At 41.4% G+C, this 19,357-nt stretch overlaps 1 protein-coding gene across 2 annotated transcripts in view; it reads right to left on the reverse strand.

The window, feature by feature from the left end:
- The window catches only part of GABRA5 (gamma-aminobutyric acid (GABA) A receptor, alpha 5), a 103,092-nt gene that overhangs the window by 64,912 nt on the left and 18,823 nt on the right, over positions 1-19,357 (reverse strand). For both annotated transcript variants that reach the window (XM_012647981.1, XM_012647979.1), the window contains exons 4-6: positions 18,954-19,075; positions 17,030-17,097; positions 16,701-16,921 (exon numbers count right to left, since the gene is read on the reverse strand). In XM_012647981.1, coding sequence (XP_012503435.1) covers positions 16,701-16,921; positions 17,030-17,097; positions 18,954-19,075 — 411 coding nt within the window. The remainder of the gene's footprint in view (positions 1-16,700; positions 16,922-17,029; positions 17,098-18,953; positions 19,076-19,357) is intronic.

A 19,357-nucleotide genomic window follows, 5' to 3' on the forward strand; every position in this document is an offset into this window, starting at 1 on the left:
CTGTGGCTGGGGTGGGGAAATGGGAGTTGGCAGTAGAGAGCTAGAAGAATAAAGTATACACTGACCTATTTTAAACTTAATAGAATTTAAATTCAGTAAGGGCAACCTTGTGAAAACACAGAACTTAAGGTGCTATCTAAAATTTTATAGTCTTACAAATAAGACTACACTAAAATGATGCATATTGTGGCTTATATAATTGTAGAGCTCCATGCTTTAAAAAAAACCTGTTATTGAGATAACACAGTGACTGTCTTCTTTCTAGAAATGGATCCAAATTCTACAACTTACTTCAAGTTTGAGTTACATATTTCATAAATTACTTTAAGGCTAATTGATTTATTTTGTATCCTTCAATGTTATAAGGATGTATGTGAGACCAACCACCAGGATTATACTGGACTAAAAATTCTCACTGAGCTTTGCACTATTTATCAGGAGTCTCATTCCCCTTCAGCTATTGGAAAGAATATGTCAGCAATTCTTATTTATGTTGGGAAAACTAGCATAAGTTTGATAATTTTGAAAAGTTAGCATATTTCTTACTCAAAAGGGATATAACCTTTATTGATCGATTGTGATTAACATGGCTGTTTTTTTTTAATATTCATGTTTCTCAGGAAGGCATTGTAATGATAGATGTGAGTGGAGATATTTTAATTTTTTATATGTATCCACATACCCAGCAATAAATCTTCTTAATAGATGAAATGCAGGGAAACACACACAAGCCTGAGCCATAAAAAATGCTGCAAAAGAGGAACAGCACAAATAGGCAAGAAAATTTCTTTCTCAAAATGAAATTCAAAGTTTAAGAAATGAAAGTATTTCCTCCATCATAAAGCACAGGGCAACCAATAGGACGACGCAGAGGAAGGCAGGTACAAGAGACAGTGGGATCAAACAGACCTGGCTTCAACTCTTAGGTCAGTCTGCTCGCACTTTCTGTGTTACTCGACACTCTTTTTTTTTTGAGACAGAGTCTCACTCTGTTGCCCAGGCTAGAGTGCCGTGGCTTTAGTCTAGTTCACAGCAACCTCAAACTCCTGGGCTCAAGCGATCCTACTGCCTCAGCCTTCCGAGTAGCTGGGACTACAGGCATGTGCCACCATGCCTGGCTAATTTTTTCTGTGTATATATATATATATATTTTTTATTAGTTGTCCAGCTAATTTCTTTCTATTTTTAGTAGAGACGGGGTCTTGCTCTTGCTCAGGCTGGTCTCGAACTCCTGACCTTGAGAGATCCACCCGCCTCGGCCTCCCAGAGTGCTAGGATTACAGGCGTGAGCCACCGCGCCCGGCCTACTCGACACTCTTGAGCCCAAATTTCCCTACAAAGGAGATTATAAAGCCCATCTTACAGTGTTGTTTTAGATACTAAGATACGTATATAAAATATATAGCACAACGCTTAACACACAGTAGACATTCTATAGTCCTGGGGAAGCTGGGGTTACATCAGCAAAAAATGGTGGATTAGGGAACTCCAAAAGTCTGTCCATCTACAAAGTAATGGATAACCTGGCAAAAACTGTCAGCATCAACCTTTTTTGGAACTCCGAAATCTAATTTTAGAAAACATTAGAACAAGCAGGGTGGTGCTTAATGAAGGAAAGAGCACCTGAATTTCAGCAAACAAGGTCTGTGGCATCTCAGATTACCCTGTTACCATTCTCCACTCTGCAGGTCTCCAGCAGCTTTGACTGTGGCAGCTCACATTCCTAGTGCAGGTTGCTGGTAACAGGAGCAATGCAGATCTTATTCTCAAAAATTTTAGTCATTTGTTTTGATCTTTCTGGTGGCTGCCTAAATGATTGACTCAAGGGTTTGCTTTTGTTTTACCTGCATCAAAGATTTCGTTGGCTCAGGTGGCTTCCCAGGTGGCATTTGTTTAGTGTGTATGCCATAGCCAATTAGGACAAGTGATGGCAGTTGGGGCATGCAACAAAGACTGAAAAGTTAGGGAAGAAGAGGCAGGGGAAAGGGATACATAGAGGAACAAGGGCTGCAAAGCTTCCACTTACTCCAGGGAATTGATGAGGCACACACCTACAGCTCAACACATACTAAGAAAAGAACAAAGACAATCCAAAGTTTTCCTCTCTGGCTGAACTTCAGACTCCACGGAAGCAGAAAGGCTATGGCAAAGTTGTAAACCACCTGGCTAAGCACAGAGAGAGTGCTCCATCACGTACACAAACCCCATCTGCAAAGACTGAGAGAGGTTTTTAGAGTTTTTGTTTTTGGTTGCAGGCATTGAAAAAATCTTTGCCAGGACATTAGCTAAACACAAAGCTGAAGAAGCGGCTCCACATGACAAACAATACAGACTTTACAAAACTAGCTCGAAACACTCTCTAACCAAGCAAACCACCACCATGATAAGCAAAAAAAAAAACACTATGGATGTGGGAGGATTTAATTTCCAGAGTCACTGCATTGTATTAATCAAAATGTTCTGTTTTCAAGAAAAAATAAGAGGCATACAAAGAAACAAGGAATGCCACCGACTTTGCTTACTGAAACAAAAGCTAAAAGAAGAAATTAACAGAAACAGTCCATGAAGACACAAAGACATTAGACTTAACTATTAATAGAAAACAGTTAAATCAACTATCTTAAATATCAAAGAGCTAAAGGAGACCATGGACAAGGAAAAAAGGAAACCTGGAAAACAATGTCTCAACAAGTAGAGAATATCAATAAAGAGTTAGCAGTTATAAAAAGAACCAAATAGAAATTCTAAAGGCAAAAAAAAAAAAAACTGAAGTGAAAAATTTCCTACACAAGGAGGGCAATGCGCACTACCCGAAGGATGGACATATTTGAAACACGGACTTCGGTGGCGGGGGGGAACCAAGGGCAACACACCTAATCTAATCATCTGTACCACGGGAAGGGCGGCGGGAGGAGAGGGGAGGAGGGAGGAGGGGACAGGTATTTGTATACACAAGGAGTGCAATGCGCACTACCCGAAGGATGGACATATTTGAAACTCGGACTTCAGCGGGGGGGGACCAAGGGCAACACACGTAACTTAAACGTATGTACACCCATAATTTGCTGAAATAAAAAAAAATAAATAAATTAAAAAAAAAAAAAAGAAAAAGAAAAATTTCCTAGAGAGTTTCAGCAACAGATTGAGCAGGTAGAAGAAAGATTCAGCAAACTTGAAGATAAGTCGAATGAAATTATCTACTCTAAGGAACAGAAAGAGGAGAAAATGAGAAAATATTAATATAGTCTAAGGGACCACCAGGACACCATCAATAGTACCAAATTATGCATAATGGGAGCCCCAGAACAAGAAAAAAAGGAGACCAGGGTAGAAGGAATATTTGAAGAAATAATGGGTGAAAATGTCACAAATTTTAGGAAGGATATAAATCTATAATAACATCTAAGAAGCTCAATTAACTTCCAATAGTATAAACTTAGAAGAGATCCAGACTGAGATGCATTATAATCAAACTGTTAAGAGCCAAAGACGAAGAGAAAATCTTGAGAACAGCAAGACAAAGGCAATTTGTCATGTACAAGGGATCCTAAGCAGTGGGAGGAAATATTAAATGTGCTGAAAGAAAAAAAAATGTCAACCAAAAGTTCTATTTCTAGCAAAAATATCCTTCAAAATTTAGAAGAAATTATGATTTTTCAGATAAAAAGACACTGAGGGAGCACTCATAAATCAATTAATGTAATGCATTCATCAATAGGCTACAGAAGAAAAATCACATGATCACATCAAAAGATGCAGAAAAAGCTTTTTCTTCATGCAACACTTATTCATGATAAAAAAAAAAACTTTTAGTAAACTAGGACTAGAAGGGAATTTCCTCAACTTGATTAAAAAAAAAAAAACCTACAAAAGTCCTACAGCTAACATCATACTTAATGGTGAGAAATTTGAATCTTTTTCACTAAGATCAAGAATAAGGCAAGGATGTCTATTCTCACCACCCTTTTCAACATCATACTGAAAGTCCTAGCTAATGTAATAGGACAAGAAAAAAAATTAAAAGGTATATAGATTGGGAACAAAGAAATAAAATTGCTCTTTGGTATATATGACATGATTGTCTATGTAGAAAATATGAAAGAATCAACAACAAGAAAACTTCTGGAACTAATAAGTGAATAGAGCAATGTTGCTGATACAAGTTCAATACACATAAGTCAATTATTTTATTACATAGCAGCAATGAACAAATGGAATTTTATATTAAACACAGAATTCCATTTACATTAGCACCTCAAAAGTGAAACATTTAGGTATAAATCTAACAAAATATGTATGTAATATATATGAGGAAAACAAGAAAATTCTGATAGAAGAAATCAAAGAAGAACTAAATAAATGGAGAGAAATTCCATGTTCATGGATAGGAAGACTAAATATTATCAAGATGTCAGTTCTTCCCAACTTGATCTACAGATTTGATGCAATTCCAATCAAAATCCCAGCTAATTATTTTGTGGCTATTAACATGCTGTTTCTGAAGTTGATATGAAGGTGAAATGATCTAGAATAGCCATCACAATCTTGAAGAAGAACAAAGTTGGAGGACCAACAATACCCAATTTAAGACTTACTATAAAGCTACAGTAATCAAGACAGTGCAGAATTAGTGAAAGAATAAACAACTAGATAAATGGAGTATAATAGAGTCCAGAAATAAACACACAAAAATAGTCAACTGATATTTGACAAAAGAACAAAGACAATACACTGAAGAAAAGATTAGTCTTTTCAACGAATAATGCTGGAACAAAGGGGCATCCACTTGCATAAAGATTAACCTAGACAATGACCTCACACCCTTCACAAAAAATTTCTCAAAATGGATCACAGATCTAAATGGAAAATGAAAAACTATAAAAGTCCTATCACATACGGGAAAATATAAATGAATTTGGGATTGATTGGTAATGACTTTTTAGATGAGACACCAAAGGCGTAGTCCAGGAAAGAAAAAAAAAGCTGAACTTCATTAAAATTAAAAATTTCTGCTCTGTGAAAGATACTATCAAAAGAATGAAAAGACAATCACATTTGGGGAGAAAATATTTGCAGAAGACATATATGACAAAGAACCATTATCCAAAATAACAAAGAACTCTAAAAACTCAACCATAAGAAAACAACCCAATTTAAAAATGATAGAAGACCTTAACAGACACCTCACTAGAAAAAGATATACAGATGGCAAACAAGCATATGAAAAGATGCTCTACATCGTATGTCATCAGGAAAATGCAAATTAAAACAACACTGATATATCACTACACACCTACTAGAAGGCCCAAATCCAGAACACTCACAACCCCAAATGCTGGATAGGATGTAGAGCAGGAAATTGCTGATGTGAATGCAAATTGGTTCAGCCACTTTGGAAGGCAGCTTGGCAGCTTCTTCTAAAACTAAACCAACTCTTACCATGCAATCCAGCCATTGTGCTCCTTGATATTTACCCAAAAGAACTAAAAGCTTATGTGTACACAAAAGCTTTCACATGAATGTTTATAGTAGCTTTATTTATAACTGCCAAAACTTGGAAGCAATCAAGATGTTCTTCCATAGATGAATGGATAAACTGTAGTACATCCAGACAATGCAGTATTATTCCGTGCAAAAAGAAAAAAGAAAGAGCTCTCAACCTACGAAAAGATATGGAGGAAACTTAAATGCATATTATTAAGTGAAAGAGGCCAGTTTAAAAATGCCACATACAGTATGATTCCAACCATTTGACATTCTGGGAAAAGGCAAAACTATGAAGAAAGTAAAAAGATCGGTGGTTGCCAGGGGTTTGGGGGAGGGAGGGATAAATAGGTGAAATATAGAGGACTTTTCAATGAGCAATAATACTCCATGTGATACTATCATGGCAGATATATGTCATTATACATGTGTCCAAACCCATAGAATACACAACACCAAGAGTGAACCCTAATGTAAACTATGGACTTGGAGTGATTATGATGTGTCAATTTAGGTTCATCAGTCATAACATGTGTGCTGCTCTAGCGGGGGATATCGATAATGGGGAAGGCTATGCATGTGAGAGAGCAGAAGGTATATGAAACATTTCTGTACCTTACTTTCAATTTTTCTGTAAACCCAAAACTGTTTGAAAAAATAAATTGTTTTAAAAGTATATTTTTTTCATCTACTCAGGAGGATGAAGCAGAAGGTTCCATTGAGCCCAGGAGTTGCATGTTGCAGTGAGCTATGATGACCCCACTGATGACGCCACTACACTCCACTCTACCTGGGTGACGGAGCGAGGCTCTGTCTCAAAAAAAAAAAAAAAGTATATTTTTTGAAAGTGGAAGGAGTTCACTGCTAGCAGACTTGCCATATATCAAATACTAAAAGGAGTCATTTAGGCAGAAATAAAACGACACTCAACAGCAACTCAAAGCCATATGAAGAACACCAGTAACGCTAATAACGTAGGTAAATATAAAACCACCATTATCATATTTTTGGTTTGTAATCCCTTTTTTATCCTATATAACTTAAAAGACAAATGCATAGAATGATAATTATAAATCTATGTTAATAAGCACAATACGCATAAAGATGTAATTTGTGACAAAACAACATATAGGGGACAGAGCTACAGGAGCAAAGTGTTTTGTATACAACTGAAACTAAATCAGTATTAATTCAAGCTAGATTGTTATAAATTTAGATGTTAATTTTAATCTGCACTAAGAAAATAATTCTAAAATACATGGTAAAAGAAATGAAATGGAAATCAAAATGGTACACTAGAAAAAATCAATTAAACACAAAAGAAGGAAGCCATGGAAGAACCGTGGAACAAAAAATGAGTAAGATACATAGAAAGCAAATATAAAAAAGGTAGAAGTCCGTCTTTGTCAGTAATTATATTAAATGTAAATGGATTAAATACTTCAATTAAAACATGGATATTGGCAGAATCAATATAGAAATATGAACTAATTCTATATTGTGTACAAGAGACTCTATTTCCAAAACCACAAAAAGTTGAAAGTGAAAGGATGAAAAAAGACATTTCATCCAAACTATCACCAGAGAGAGCTTTAAGATGGAATTTGTCACAAGAGACAAAGAAAGAAATTACATAATAATAAATGGCTCAATTCATGAAGAATATGTAGAAATTATAAACATACATGAAGCTCATAAAAGAAACCCAAAAATATAGGAAGCAAAACTGACAGAATTCAGAGGAAAATAGTTCTACAATAACAGTTGGAGAATTCAATACCCCATTTTCAATAATGGATAGAACATATAGACAGAACATTGACAAGAAAATAGAAGACTTTCACCATCAACCAACTGGACCTAACAACCACATAAAGAATACTCCATCCAACAATAGCAGGATACACATTGTCCGCAAGTGCACAGGGAGCATCGCCTGGGACAGACCATCTGTTCAACCACAAAACAAGTCTCAAATTTAAAAACTCTGAAATCATACAAAGTTTCTCCTCTGACCACATGGAATGAAGCTAGAAATCAATAACAGAAGGAAAACTGGAAAATTCACAAATAGGTAGAAATTAAATACGTTCCTAAGTAACAAATCAGTCAAGGAATGCACGATAAGAGAAATTAGAAAAAAATTTTGAGATGAATGAAAATAAAAACACAACCTACCAAAACTTATGTGATGTAGCAAAGGCAGTGCTCAGAGTGGAATTTACAGCTGTAAATGCCTACACTAAAGAGAAAAAGAAAGTTTTCAAATCAATCACCTAACTTTACACATTCAGGAACTAGAAAGAGAAGAGCTAACTGAGCCCAAAGCTAACTGAAGAAAGGGAACAATGAAGATTGGATAAATGAAATAGAGATGAGAAAGACAACAGCTTGCTGGGCTTATGGGCAGGTCAGAGGTCATGCTGACCAGTGACCTGAAAGCTCACAGGGCCCTGACCTCAGGTGCCAGACGTCCACACTGCAGGTGCTGCTGTGTCCAATCCCTGAGTCCTGCCTCCAGAACTCTGAATGCCTCAGAAAAGGAATTAACACTTCGAGCTGGAATTTACAATGCCATTGAACATGCTTTGCTTAACAACCAGGATTTTTGAAATGATGACACCACATCCTTCCTTTGGGGAGCTGAGAGAAAGGGCACATGGGTGGATAGACAGAAATTTGATGTCTCAGTCAGCGGTCCCCAACCTTTTGGCACCAGGGACCAGTTTCATGGAAGACAATTTTTCCATGGCCCTGGGGGAAGCGGGGCACAGGGGCGGAGTTCAGGCTGTGACGCGAGCGAGGGGGAGCGGCTGTAAATACAGATGAAGCTCTACTCACTCTCCCGTCACTCACCTCCTGTGGTGTGACCTGGTTCGCAACAGGCCATGGACTGGTAGGGTCTGCAGCCGGGGGCTGGAGATTGCAGGTCTAACTGTCACTCGGAAGGTGACCCGAGGCAGCCTCACCAGAGTGGCCGTGCAGCATCTTCCATGATGCAAGGATGTGGGTTAACTTTTGTGTTGGCCTTTACTCACTGCCCAGAGAGGGTTTGTTTTTCCATATTTGTAGACTCAACAGAGATTTTCTACCTTTCTGCCAATCAGTATCATTCCTCTCTGTTTCCATGATAGCGGTCTGACTCTAACTCTCTTATTTCCACTGCTCATTTTCCACTACGGCAACTCATTTTGTGACAGTCTGTCATTCCCTCTAAGTGGTCAGGCAAATATTCTGGAATTGTCTGGAGTTTCTGTGGATGAGGTTGTTCTTGCTATCATTTAAATTATTGAGTTCAGAGTTACCAATGTCCAAGTGTCATCAACTTAGAAGAGGTGTAGTAATTTTTAGCAAACAGTGTGATAAAACAGGCACTAAAATGCCCCTCCCTGGGTCGGCTGCATCTCCAGGACGCAGTGGATGCCCCAAAAGTGATGTCGACTGGTCTGCACTGTGCAACTTAGCACAGCAAAGAATCAGATCCCTGTGGTGGAGGAAGGGAGCATATGACAGGGACGGTAACGAGAGGCATTGGGCTCCACTCTCCTTACCGTTAAAAGACGTATGAATTGTGAAACATTAAATTCTATCAGTGGGTAACCTGTACTGCTGTCAAGTTTCTAAAGAAGTGGACAGACACCTTGAATATGAAGCTGCTAAAGCCCATGCATAGTGGGTTAGGGCTCTTGGTACAGCGCTGCAGCCTCTCATCAGTGTCTGTGTTAGTTTGCTGGGGCTGCCATAGCAAAGCACCACAGACTGGGCGGCCTAAACAGCAGAAATGGGTTGTCTCACAGTTCTGGAGGCTGCAAGTTTGAGATCAAGGTATGGGCAAGTTGGCTTCCTTCTGAGGCTTCTCTCCTTGGCCTGTAGATGGCGTCAGCTCCTTGTGCGTTCCCACGGTCTTCCCTGTGTGTGTGTCTGGGTCCTAATCTTTTCTTAAAAGGACTCAGTCATGTTGGGTGGGGGCCCACCCTAATGACCTCGAGCTAAATTAATTACCTCTTTAAAGACCCCATCTCCAAATACAGTCACATTCTGACACACTGAGGGGTTAAGACTTCAAGATAAGGATTTGGGGGCAACAGAATTCAGCCCATAATCATACCCCACTTCATTTCATCTCACCTGCAGCCCCACTGGGTTTCTGATGTGACAAATGACGGCGGAGACCGACAGAGAAAGTGAGGAAATCTACTGTAATGAGTTAAATTGTGATTGCTGGACAGTGACATTTAAAAAGGCAGTTACAACTTTTGAATTCTTAAGAGAAATGATGTTCTATTTCATACACCTCTCATGAGATATTCTGCAAACCTATTTTTGGCTACTTTGCAGAGACACCAATACATTTTTGCTTCTTTGGAGACAACGTTAACAGAGGTACACAAACACACCTCAGAGCCCTTATAAAGGAAGAAAATATATTCCACACTGTTTTTAAGCGTCCGCGTGATGTCAGACAAAGGAGTGGTGAGAGGTGCTGGGTTCCAGGACAACCTGCAGTTGGGAAATGACTGAAGGTGGAGTGAAGTAGGTTGGGAAGGAAGTGGAACCACAGGGCAGTGAGCAGGGCCTGCATGGGGTGTGGCTCTCATGGAGACCCCGCACCCACATGGCTAACAAAGTTAAACAGACATCTCAGGCTCAGGCACTGTGGAAAAGCTCTTCCCACTTGTTTTTCCAACAGCCCTGGCAAATGGTATTATTTCACTCCCACAGGCACAGAGCAATTAGGTGACTTCTCCCAGCCCTCTGACGTGACTCAGGGCCCAGGTGTCCCAGAGCCTTGGAGGCAGGTGTAGGTGGCTGCTTGCTGGCGGGGGGCAGTTGGGAATAAGGACGAGTTCCCTGTCTCTGAGCAACCTGGAGGCGGCCGCAGACCCATCAAGTGGCCTTGGGAACACTCACCAGAAATGCAACGCTTTATTTTCCCTGAGAGCGCTTCTGTGACAGCAGTGCTTTCCTGGCGCTCTGAACCCTCTGTCCTGTCTTCCCCTCAACGTAAGCAGGTGCGGCGCCACCTTGGGGAGGCTCTGCAGGCTGAGGGGTGTGCATAGCCTCCTGCGGCAGGTTTCCTAGATACTGTATTGAAACAGGGAGAGGCAGGCAGGTTGGGCATTTGAGCTTTATTGATAGGTTAATTCCTTTCACCTGCTGCATTCGCCTCACCTGTGAATGGGGATAATGACGGTACCAAATTCTTAAGAGTGTTCTGTGGATCAAATGAGTTTATATATTCTGAAGCACCTAGCACATAACTAAGGCCACATACGTTTTCACAAATTGATTAGCAGATCAGCTCAAGTGGTTTTTTCCACTCAGATGTAACTGAGTGTCTAGGTCTTTTCTCTGTGAGGCTTGAGCTGGGAGGCCTGCAGCTGACACAGTAGCCTGCCACATCCCAGGTCTGAGGAGAGGTCACCAGAGATACCCTGAAGTCTGGTGGAGGACGTGACCCTTGGCATGCACGTGGCTCTGTCCAAGAAGGTCCCTGCTCCAGCCAGGCGAGAGCTACACCAGGAGTCTGGCTTCTCTCTCACTAGAACTGAGGGCGTTCACAGCTTTTGGGGGTTCTGGACCTAAGAAAGCAAAACTGTGCTGGAGGTGGTCCATTTGCAAAGGACAAGGTGTCCTTTGTGAGGTGTGTACTTAAGAGTCGGAAGAACGGCCGGACTAGGCTGAATGACTGAAATTACTGCAGAAGAACAGCCTTCACAACAGACCCACAACTCTTCTGGTCATGTTTTCTAACCAAGTACGCAAGAAATATGTGTTAAAATAGCCTCATTTGTATGCTGCAAGTACAATTTTGTAGCCAAACATAAACTTCTTTATAAAACTGGGAGAAACCTAAGCAGTGCTCTTAATGTGAAAGAGAAACTCTCTGGTTCTGCTAAATTGCTCACACTGAGGTCTGAGCAGTGGGATGGCCCTGTGTGAGAAAAGGTGTCCCATTCATTCCATTATCATTCGTTCTTCTACAAACATGTGTTAAGTTCCTCCTCCACCAGGCACTGGTACTATATGGAATATATGGAACTCCACAGTTCACACATGTATCATACGTGTCACACACGTGTCATACATGATTGCCATGTACTTTCCCAAAGACTCTCAGTGGAGAACACGGAACTTAGGGAAATCAACTGCAGTGTACAAAATGCTCCGACCAAGCCTAGAGGACCAAGAGCCGAACCAGGGAGGCAGCAGGTTGGTGGAAGGCAGGAGGCTCCCAGGGAGATGTCTGGGAGGCAGTCGGTCTTCAGCGACTGAGGAAGTGAGGGAGGGTGCGGGTGCGTGCCTGGGGGAGCTCAGCCAGAGCAGACAGAGGTGAGAGCAGCAGTGTGCAAGTCGGGCTCCATGTCTCCGACCTCGGGAATGAGGCTCCTTCTAAATTAAGTCAGGACAAGGGAGCTCTGTAAGACATGTCCCCAAGGAAAAGAACAAAGCTGATGCACTAGAAATCCTGAGACGAGTAACTGTTACGCATGCCTTTTTAATAGACTGGTTGCTAATTGCATCTTATGGAGCAAAATGGGTTGACACTTCATTTTCATATATATAGTGATAGGAAGCAAGTAATAGAGGCAACTGCTCCTCCCACCGTTGGTGGGAATAAAACTGCTGTATTTTTTTCTAGAGAACAGTTTGAAAATTTGTATCAAAAGATTTATATTTTGTCCAATTCCTGGGATTTATTCAAATGGTATATATATGTGCTTGCATCACAATGATACCACAGAGGGAAAAAATGGAAATAACACGAATTTTTGTTAGAAATTATATAAAGACAGGATAACCACATGATGGAATGTGATGTATCACAAAGTTCCAGAACAATATTTAATGACATGGGAAAATATTTTCGATACTGTATATTATAAATTATAAAGCTACTTATAAAACAGTTTTCAGAGAATGAGACCACACAGAAACTGTAGGAGACTATGTGCATATAAACACAGATATACACACATGTATTCATGTGTGTCTACACACACAGACACATATATATGACACACACCAGAATGCTAGCATTGATTCTCTTTGGTCTTGATGTTATCATAACCATATTCCATATTTTGTGATTTTCCATGTTTTACAAATTTTTAAATCATATTTTGATTATTTTCGATAAAAAATGTTACCTTAAAAATTTCAAGAGTCAGCCAATATATCTGTTGGTTTCAGGGAAGAAGTTTTTAACTAGACACCGGTATATGTACGTATAGATATATGCTCTTGTACATATATACAAACACATCTCAATGTCTAGTTAAAAACTTCCAAATATATATGTATAATTTCCTTCAAATATATTGGCCACAAATCAAACATGTATAACATAAATAATTTTCTTCAAGTTACTTATACTAAAATAGATGGTATTGAATGGGGCCAATGACCAAGCAAAAATGTGACAATGCTACCCCCAAGTGGCCATTCAAGGAATACCCGTATTTTTTAGCCAATGTTGGAAGCAGAGCCCTGGAGACGGCTCGTAAAAGGAATCATACTTTATAAGCCTGCTCTTGAGGATCCAGTGGGAGATGTTTGCCACTCTCTTTGTGCTTTATTCTGAGCAACTGATGAACTTCAGCTTCAGACCCAGTAAATGAATGACCCACTGGGGGTAGACAGTTCGTTGAAACCAACAATGTCGTTTAGCGCCAGGCAAATGCCTCTGGCTTTTTGCCAGACATTTTGGGAGCAAATGGCATCCAGGGCTTAGGTTCCCTTGGCTTCTTTTGAATCACTTATGTAAAGAATTTCATCTGGCTCAATTGTGTGTATCTTTGAATACTAATTTAAAGGATTTCTGGAGCATGGAGGGGATTTTCCACAAAAAATCCTATTCAATATGGTTAACTATGATTTATTGTATATTTTCAAAAAGCTGGAAGAGAGGATTTTGAATGTTCACAACACAAAGAAATGATGAGTGTTTGAGGTGACAGGTATGCTAATCACCGTGGTTTGATCATTACACATGGTATACACGCATCAAAGTAGCACTCTGTATCTAAAACATATGTACAATTATTATGTATCAGTTAAAAATAAAAGGTAAAAAATTTTAAAAATCCTATTTAAGTCCAGGGGGTTACTTTTTATAAGATGGTAACTGGACTTTTTCAAACATTTCTAGATGTTTGTCTTAGGTTAAAAGGACACCATATAAACCCTAATTTGTTTTATGCTTTCGTGTTTCATTTTTTTAAATTAGGTCCAAAGTAAAAAAAAAATTTAAAGATACAATTTTATTTGAAAAATTTATCAAATTTTTATATTTTTCCAATGTCTATGGTATCACAAGTAATATAATAGACACCTCTGTGTATGAAGCTTTGTCCATATACCTAGTTATTTCCTTCAGACGGATACCACGTGGGAATTATCAGATAAAAGCATATCACTGCTTTTACATGGCTTGACAGGTGTGGCCCAGAGCTGATCAGAAAGGCAGTGCCACCGAAGCCCTCGGTAACAGGGTGGGGATGCCAGATCACCGTCCACGGAGTGATCTGTATTTCCACCAGTAATGTTTACTGCCGTTTCACCATCTTCCACAAATCAATAGGTAGAAATGCTATTGCATTATAATAATGCCATAGCTCTATCCCATTAAAATTCGTAACACTTGGAAGTGGAACTATTTCCACTTTCCAAATGTTGTATATGACTGAAAAGGAAAACTCATTACCAACTTAGCAACTCATTAGCTGACTTCCTCTGCATAAACAGCCACTAATTACTCTGCTTCTCACTTCTCTCCTGCTTCCTTCTGGGCACGACACTCTGAGGAGGGTACTAAGAAGGCCAGCCTATATCTCATAATGCTGCGTCCCTCCAATTTTCAAACGTGGTGGATTAAACAAGGACATTGCTCAGACCCAAGCTCAAATTCCTGTTGCCCCCTCACTAGCTGTGTGACTCTGGGCTGATTTCCAAACACCTCTGAGCCTCACTGTCCTGTTAATGGTCACAATGTCACCTGGCTGACAGGGCTGTTTGAGGACTGAAGGATTCTATGTCTGTGAAGTTGCCTGGTACACAGAGCTCAGTGAGAGGCCCCTCTCCTGCCTCGTCCCCTTCTGAACAATAGGCCTAACTCCCCAGCCCATTCGGGCAATAATGCACTGGATGAGAACATCCCATTGTCTTCTAGAATTAGAACTGTATGTTTTGTAATATACCTTTCAGGCTTTGGACTTAGCTACAGGCTCTCAGTGATGACCACCAAGGACAACAGTCCAACGAGGACTGTGGATATTTTTATTCCATGAACAGAACACAGGCACCCTCACAACAGCCACATCCAATCATTCCTCCCGTGTGGACCCCCTGGGTGGGGGGGTCCAACACCTCCGACTCTCCACACCTGCTCTCAGCCCTGCACACAGGGCTGAGACGGCACTCGGTCTCTCTCCATATCCCTCCGTTTCCACAGGAGGATGACCAAGGACTTATTCTCAACCCTGGCAACGTTTCTCAGCTTTTCAACACGCTTCTCTTTCCTGAGAAGGCACCGTCCAAGGACATTGACGTTCACAACTCACATCTCCATCCATGGGCAAAACATGTTCCAGGTGATATAAGGAAAAGCCAAGCATGAGGAAGGGCAAGAATACCAAGATGTGTATGTTATAGGCTCACTCATCACACAGCTTCTTACCCGGTTGGTACAAGAAAAATCAAGTCCTACTGTCAAATAGGTCTGGGACACAGTGTGTCAAAGTGTTTCTCAGAACTGTGGTCCCCAATCCCCGGACTATGGACCAGTACCAGTCTGTGGCCTGTTGTTGGGGACTGGGCTGCAGAGCTCTGCCACCCCGCACCCCAACCCCAATCTGTGGAAAAATTGTGTTCCATGAAACTGAGGAACTGGGGGGGCCACACAGCAGGAGGTGAGGAGCGGGCAAGGGAGCAAAGCTTCATCTGTATTTACAGCCACTCCCCACGGCTCGCATCACGGCCTGAGCTCCGCCTCCCACCCCCACCCCAGTCTATGGAAAAATTGTTTTCCACGAAACCCATCCCTGGTGCCAAAAAGGTTGGGGACCACTGTCTCAGAACATATGTTAGGAAACGCAGCCTCTGAAGATGACAGTATCAGTGTTATTTTCTGCTATGATTACTTCTTTTAAATACAAAGCTTATTGTGAAAAATAGTAACAAGATAGAGAAATTCCAATAATGTCTACCTAAATGCATGGCTTTTTTAAAAACAAAACAAAAAAAACTTGGCTTTAGTGCCTTTTTTTTAATTTAAAAAATATTTTCTAGGCCGGGCGCAGTGGCTCACACCTGTAATCCTAGCACGCTGGGAGGCCGAGGTGGGAGGATTGTTTGAGCTCAGGAGTTCGAAACCAGCCTGAGCAAGAGCGAGACCCCGTCTCTACTAAAAATAGAAAGAAATTAATTGGACAACTAAAAATATATAGAAAAAATTAGCCGGGCATGGTGGCGCATGCCTGTAGTCCCAGCTACTCGGGAGGCTGAGGCAGAAGGATTGCTTGAGGCCAGGAGTGTGAGGCTGCTGTGAGCTAGGCTGATGCCACGGCACTCACTCTAGCCAGGGCAACAGAGTGAGACTCTGTCTCAAAAAAAAAAAAAAAATATTTTCTGAAGCATACTTGCACCCACCATGGAAACTTTGAAAACCTATAAAGGAGCCTTTCTTGCTGGTCAATTTATTGATTTACTCAAGGACAATGAATAATGCAGAATTTTAAAAAATGACTAATCATCATTTTAAATTAGAAATGCTAAAAATTAACCTCAGCATTGGAATGTTATCAAAGCATGTGAGAAACAGGCTGTTAAAACGTCCAAAGGTTGCACAACTGCAACCACACACACACACACACACACACACAAAAAAAAGATTCCCCTTAGATTTTTAAATACAATCTTTATAAAATAAATGTTCCCCATCTGACATTATCTGGGTCACTATTCCAGAGATGCTCTTGAGCTTTAGCCAAATAAATAAATACAAATAACAAACGGACATGGACCTAGGGCAGCCAAGGGACAGAATGTACCTGAGTATTAGTGTGGGTGGATCACAAGGTGAAAAATGCCCCAGACACACACGACGCAATCCTCAAACCCATCCTCGTAACAATTCGGCTGCATGGCCCTTGGAAGAGGACGGGCAGCTGTGTCTGTCCCGCACTGTCCCTCTGCCCAGCCCCGCGCCCGCTCACCGCATGGTGTAGAGCAGTGTGCCGTCGTCCTCCAGCCGCAGCAGCTTGTTGGGCGTGGTCATGTTGTGCGCGATGGACTTCTTCCCGTTGTGGAAGAACGTGTCTGGGGTCCAGATCTTGCTGGCAAGAAGGTTGTTGAGAGGGAGGCGCTGCATGGGCCCCTTAAACCGAAGCCTTTCGTCTTTCCAGCTTTGTCGGAAAAACACATCTATGGTGTACTCCTAATGCAAAGGAAGGCAAGGAGGTGGCGTCAGAGTAAAAGAGTCCTTAGCAGCTCCTTTCAGCGTTTATTTAGAATTGTCTGTGTGGGGCCGTGCCCTGGGACCTACCATTTCCGTGTCGGACACTGGGCCGAAGCTGGTGACGTAGATGTCCGTCCTCACCTGAGTGATTCGCTCTGAAACACAGACACAGGTTCCTCGGCTCGCACCGACTCACCCTGCGCTGTCCTGACTGCCCTTGTGTTCTCAGTCTATTAACTGATTTCACTCTTCGCAGCAGGGGGCTTTTACAATGTGTCGGATAAATGTGGAGGACTCGACACATACCAAATGAAGCCAAAACGCTCCAAACTATAACATGAAATAAAATATCCATCATATAAAGAAAGCAGGTTGGCTGTCATCGTACTTCTGCCCGCTGGGGAGCAGTCCTGAATACAGGTGGGCTGAGGCCTGGCTGTGGATGTTGGGTGGGTTCACAAACACCTGAGCTTCAGTCTCCTCCTCTCTAAACCCAGAGCAAAATGCCAGCCTGGCAGTGCACAACCCTGCCCTCCCCATACACAGTGGCTTTAAAAAGGGTTGGACAATTTGGGATGAAGATTGCTGACTCAGAGGAATTTCCCATCAAAACTGGAGACACTGGGTGGTCTCCAGGGAAGGGACATAAGAGAAAGTGCCCACAAGTGTGCCCTGAGACAGGGATAGCCCACTTCTCCTTATATGGCATTTTGAATTGTTAGAATGCCTATTGTGGGAGACTACTAGTTCATTTAAAATTACTTGGAAATATATACAACGATAAAAGCAGCTAATAATATTGGGGGGAAATTTGTATGTTCCCAAGGCACCCCTGAGCCCTGAAACCTCCTGTGGTCATGAGCAGGAACCACACTCAGAGTGCACTATAGCCCACACTAGATAACCCCAAGCCACTCCACAGTATCGCCATGGGCTCAGAGGCTCCTTGGGGTCGCACTTCGTTGTGTGATGGTCATCTATTTGCACAGTCTGTATTTGTTCATGGCCAGTGTTCGTGTGATGTTGGGTATTGCATGATGTACTGTACCCATCTCCCCACTGAGATGCCAGCTCCAGCAGGGCACCCCTTAGGCCCTCTGTGCTGTCCTCCCACCCTGCAGGACTGAAGGCAGGACGATGAGAGGATGCCACAAGAATTGACAGCAGCTCAGTGGATTTCTAGGTGCTTTGATCCTTCTGGGTGTTGGGACTAGGCTGCTAGACACAGAAGCCTGGGGACATAATTCAGAGAGAAGAAGATGCTGTCAAGAAGCCTGTGTGGACTCTTCTTGTCCACAAGGCAGAGGAATGGCAATTAATGCTTTAAGTGAATCTACCTGTTGAAAATGCAAATACTGGACAAGAACTAAACTTTTTCCTCCAAGAATGTGTTTGATGGAAGGTTTCTACCTCACCTAATACAGCAAGTTCAAACTCACCACATCTAAACTGGTTACAGCCATGGGCGTTACACGTGCCTAGAAACTGCACACAATTCTCAGCATAAAATTAAGCCATGTCTGTTGTGCCCTGAAAGCACAGTTTACTATCAGTTATTTTCTATCAACTCATGTAGAGTCAAAGTAAATACTATGACTTTTGCCACAGTGAAAAATTAAACATAATAACCTATAAAGATGTGAAGAACAATGGCATTCATTGGATTTCTGAAAAGGACTTGTGTAGGTATGAGAGTATGAGGTTGCTTATATATTATTTCAGCTTCCTCTTAAGGAATTCTTAAGAGTTCCTCCTTAAGAGAACCAGAATGGAGGTTAAGATTATCTGGGAAGAAGGGAGTTTGCAGGGATGCGTCCCTCAGCTTCTTGCATCTAGAAAAACGGTAGCAAAGGAGGCAGGATCCTTGGCAAGGGTAGAGCAACCATCAACTCAAAATCCTGGCAGGGAAGCTGTTTTAGGAATTGCTTGGGTCACAGCACACACAAGCTTGAGATGGTGCTTAAGCTTTCCCTGGGTCCTCGCTGGCCTCAGCTGAGGAGAGCACACTCACCTCCCAGCCCGGGCCGGAGTCTGTTGTCGTAGCCATCCAAGAGTCCATCCAAGATCCTCGTAAATATTGTGATGTTATCATTGGTCTCATCTTTTCCAGAACTGGTTGGCATTTGTGAAAAGCTTTTTAAAAGAGAAACAAAAGAAAGAGTTAAAACATCTTATTTCTTACAAATTCTTCTCAAGATATAGAAAATAGAGAATCACATGAGGACCTATCTTTTGGGGAGGGCATTTGAGAATGGGTCTCCCACACTGCCTAGGTCATTGTCCTGCATGGATAACCTTTAGTTCTTGAATATCCAGAGATGTTCTGCTCTGGGTTGGTTGTCCATCAACCTAACATGATGCTCAAAAACCTATCACTCTGTGATTCTGAGGAGCTGTTTATGTCAAAGTTTTAGC

Source organism: Propithecus coquereli, unplaced genomic scaffold (assembly GCF_000956105.1).
Source record: "Propithecus coquereli isolate 6110/MARCELLA unplaced genomic scaffold, Pcoq_1.0 Scaffold28, whole genome shotgun sequence".
NCBI lineage: Eukaryota > Metazoa > Chordata > Mammalia > Primates > Indriidae > Propithecus > Propithecus coquereli.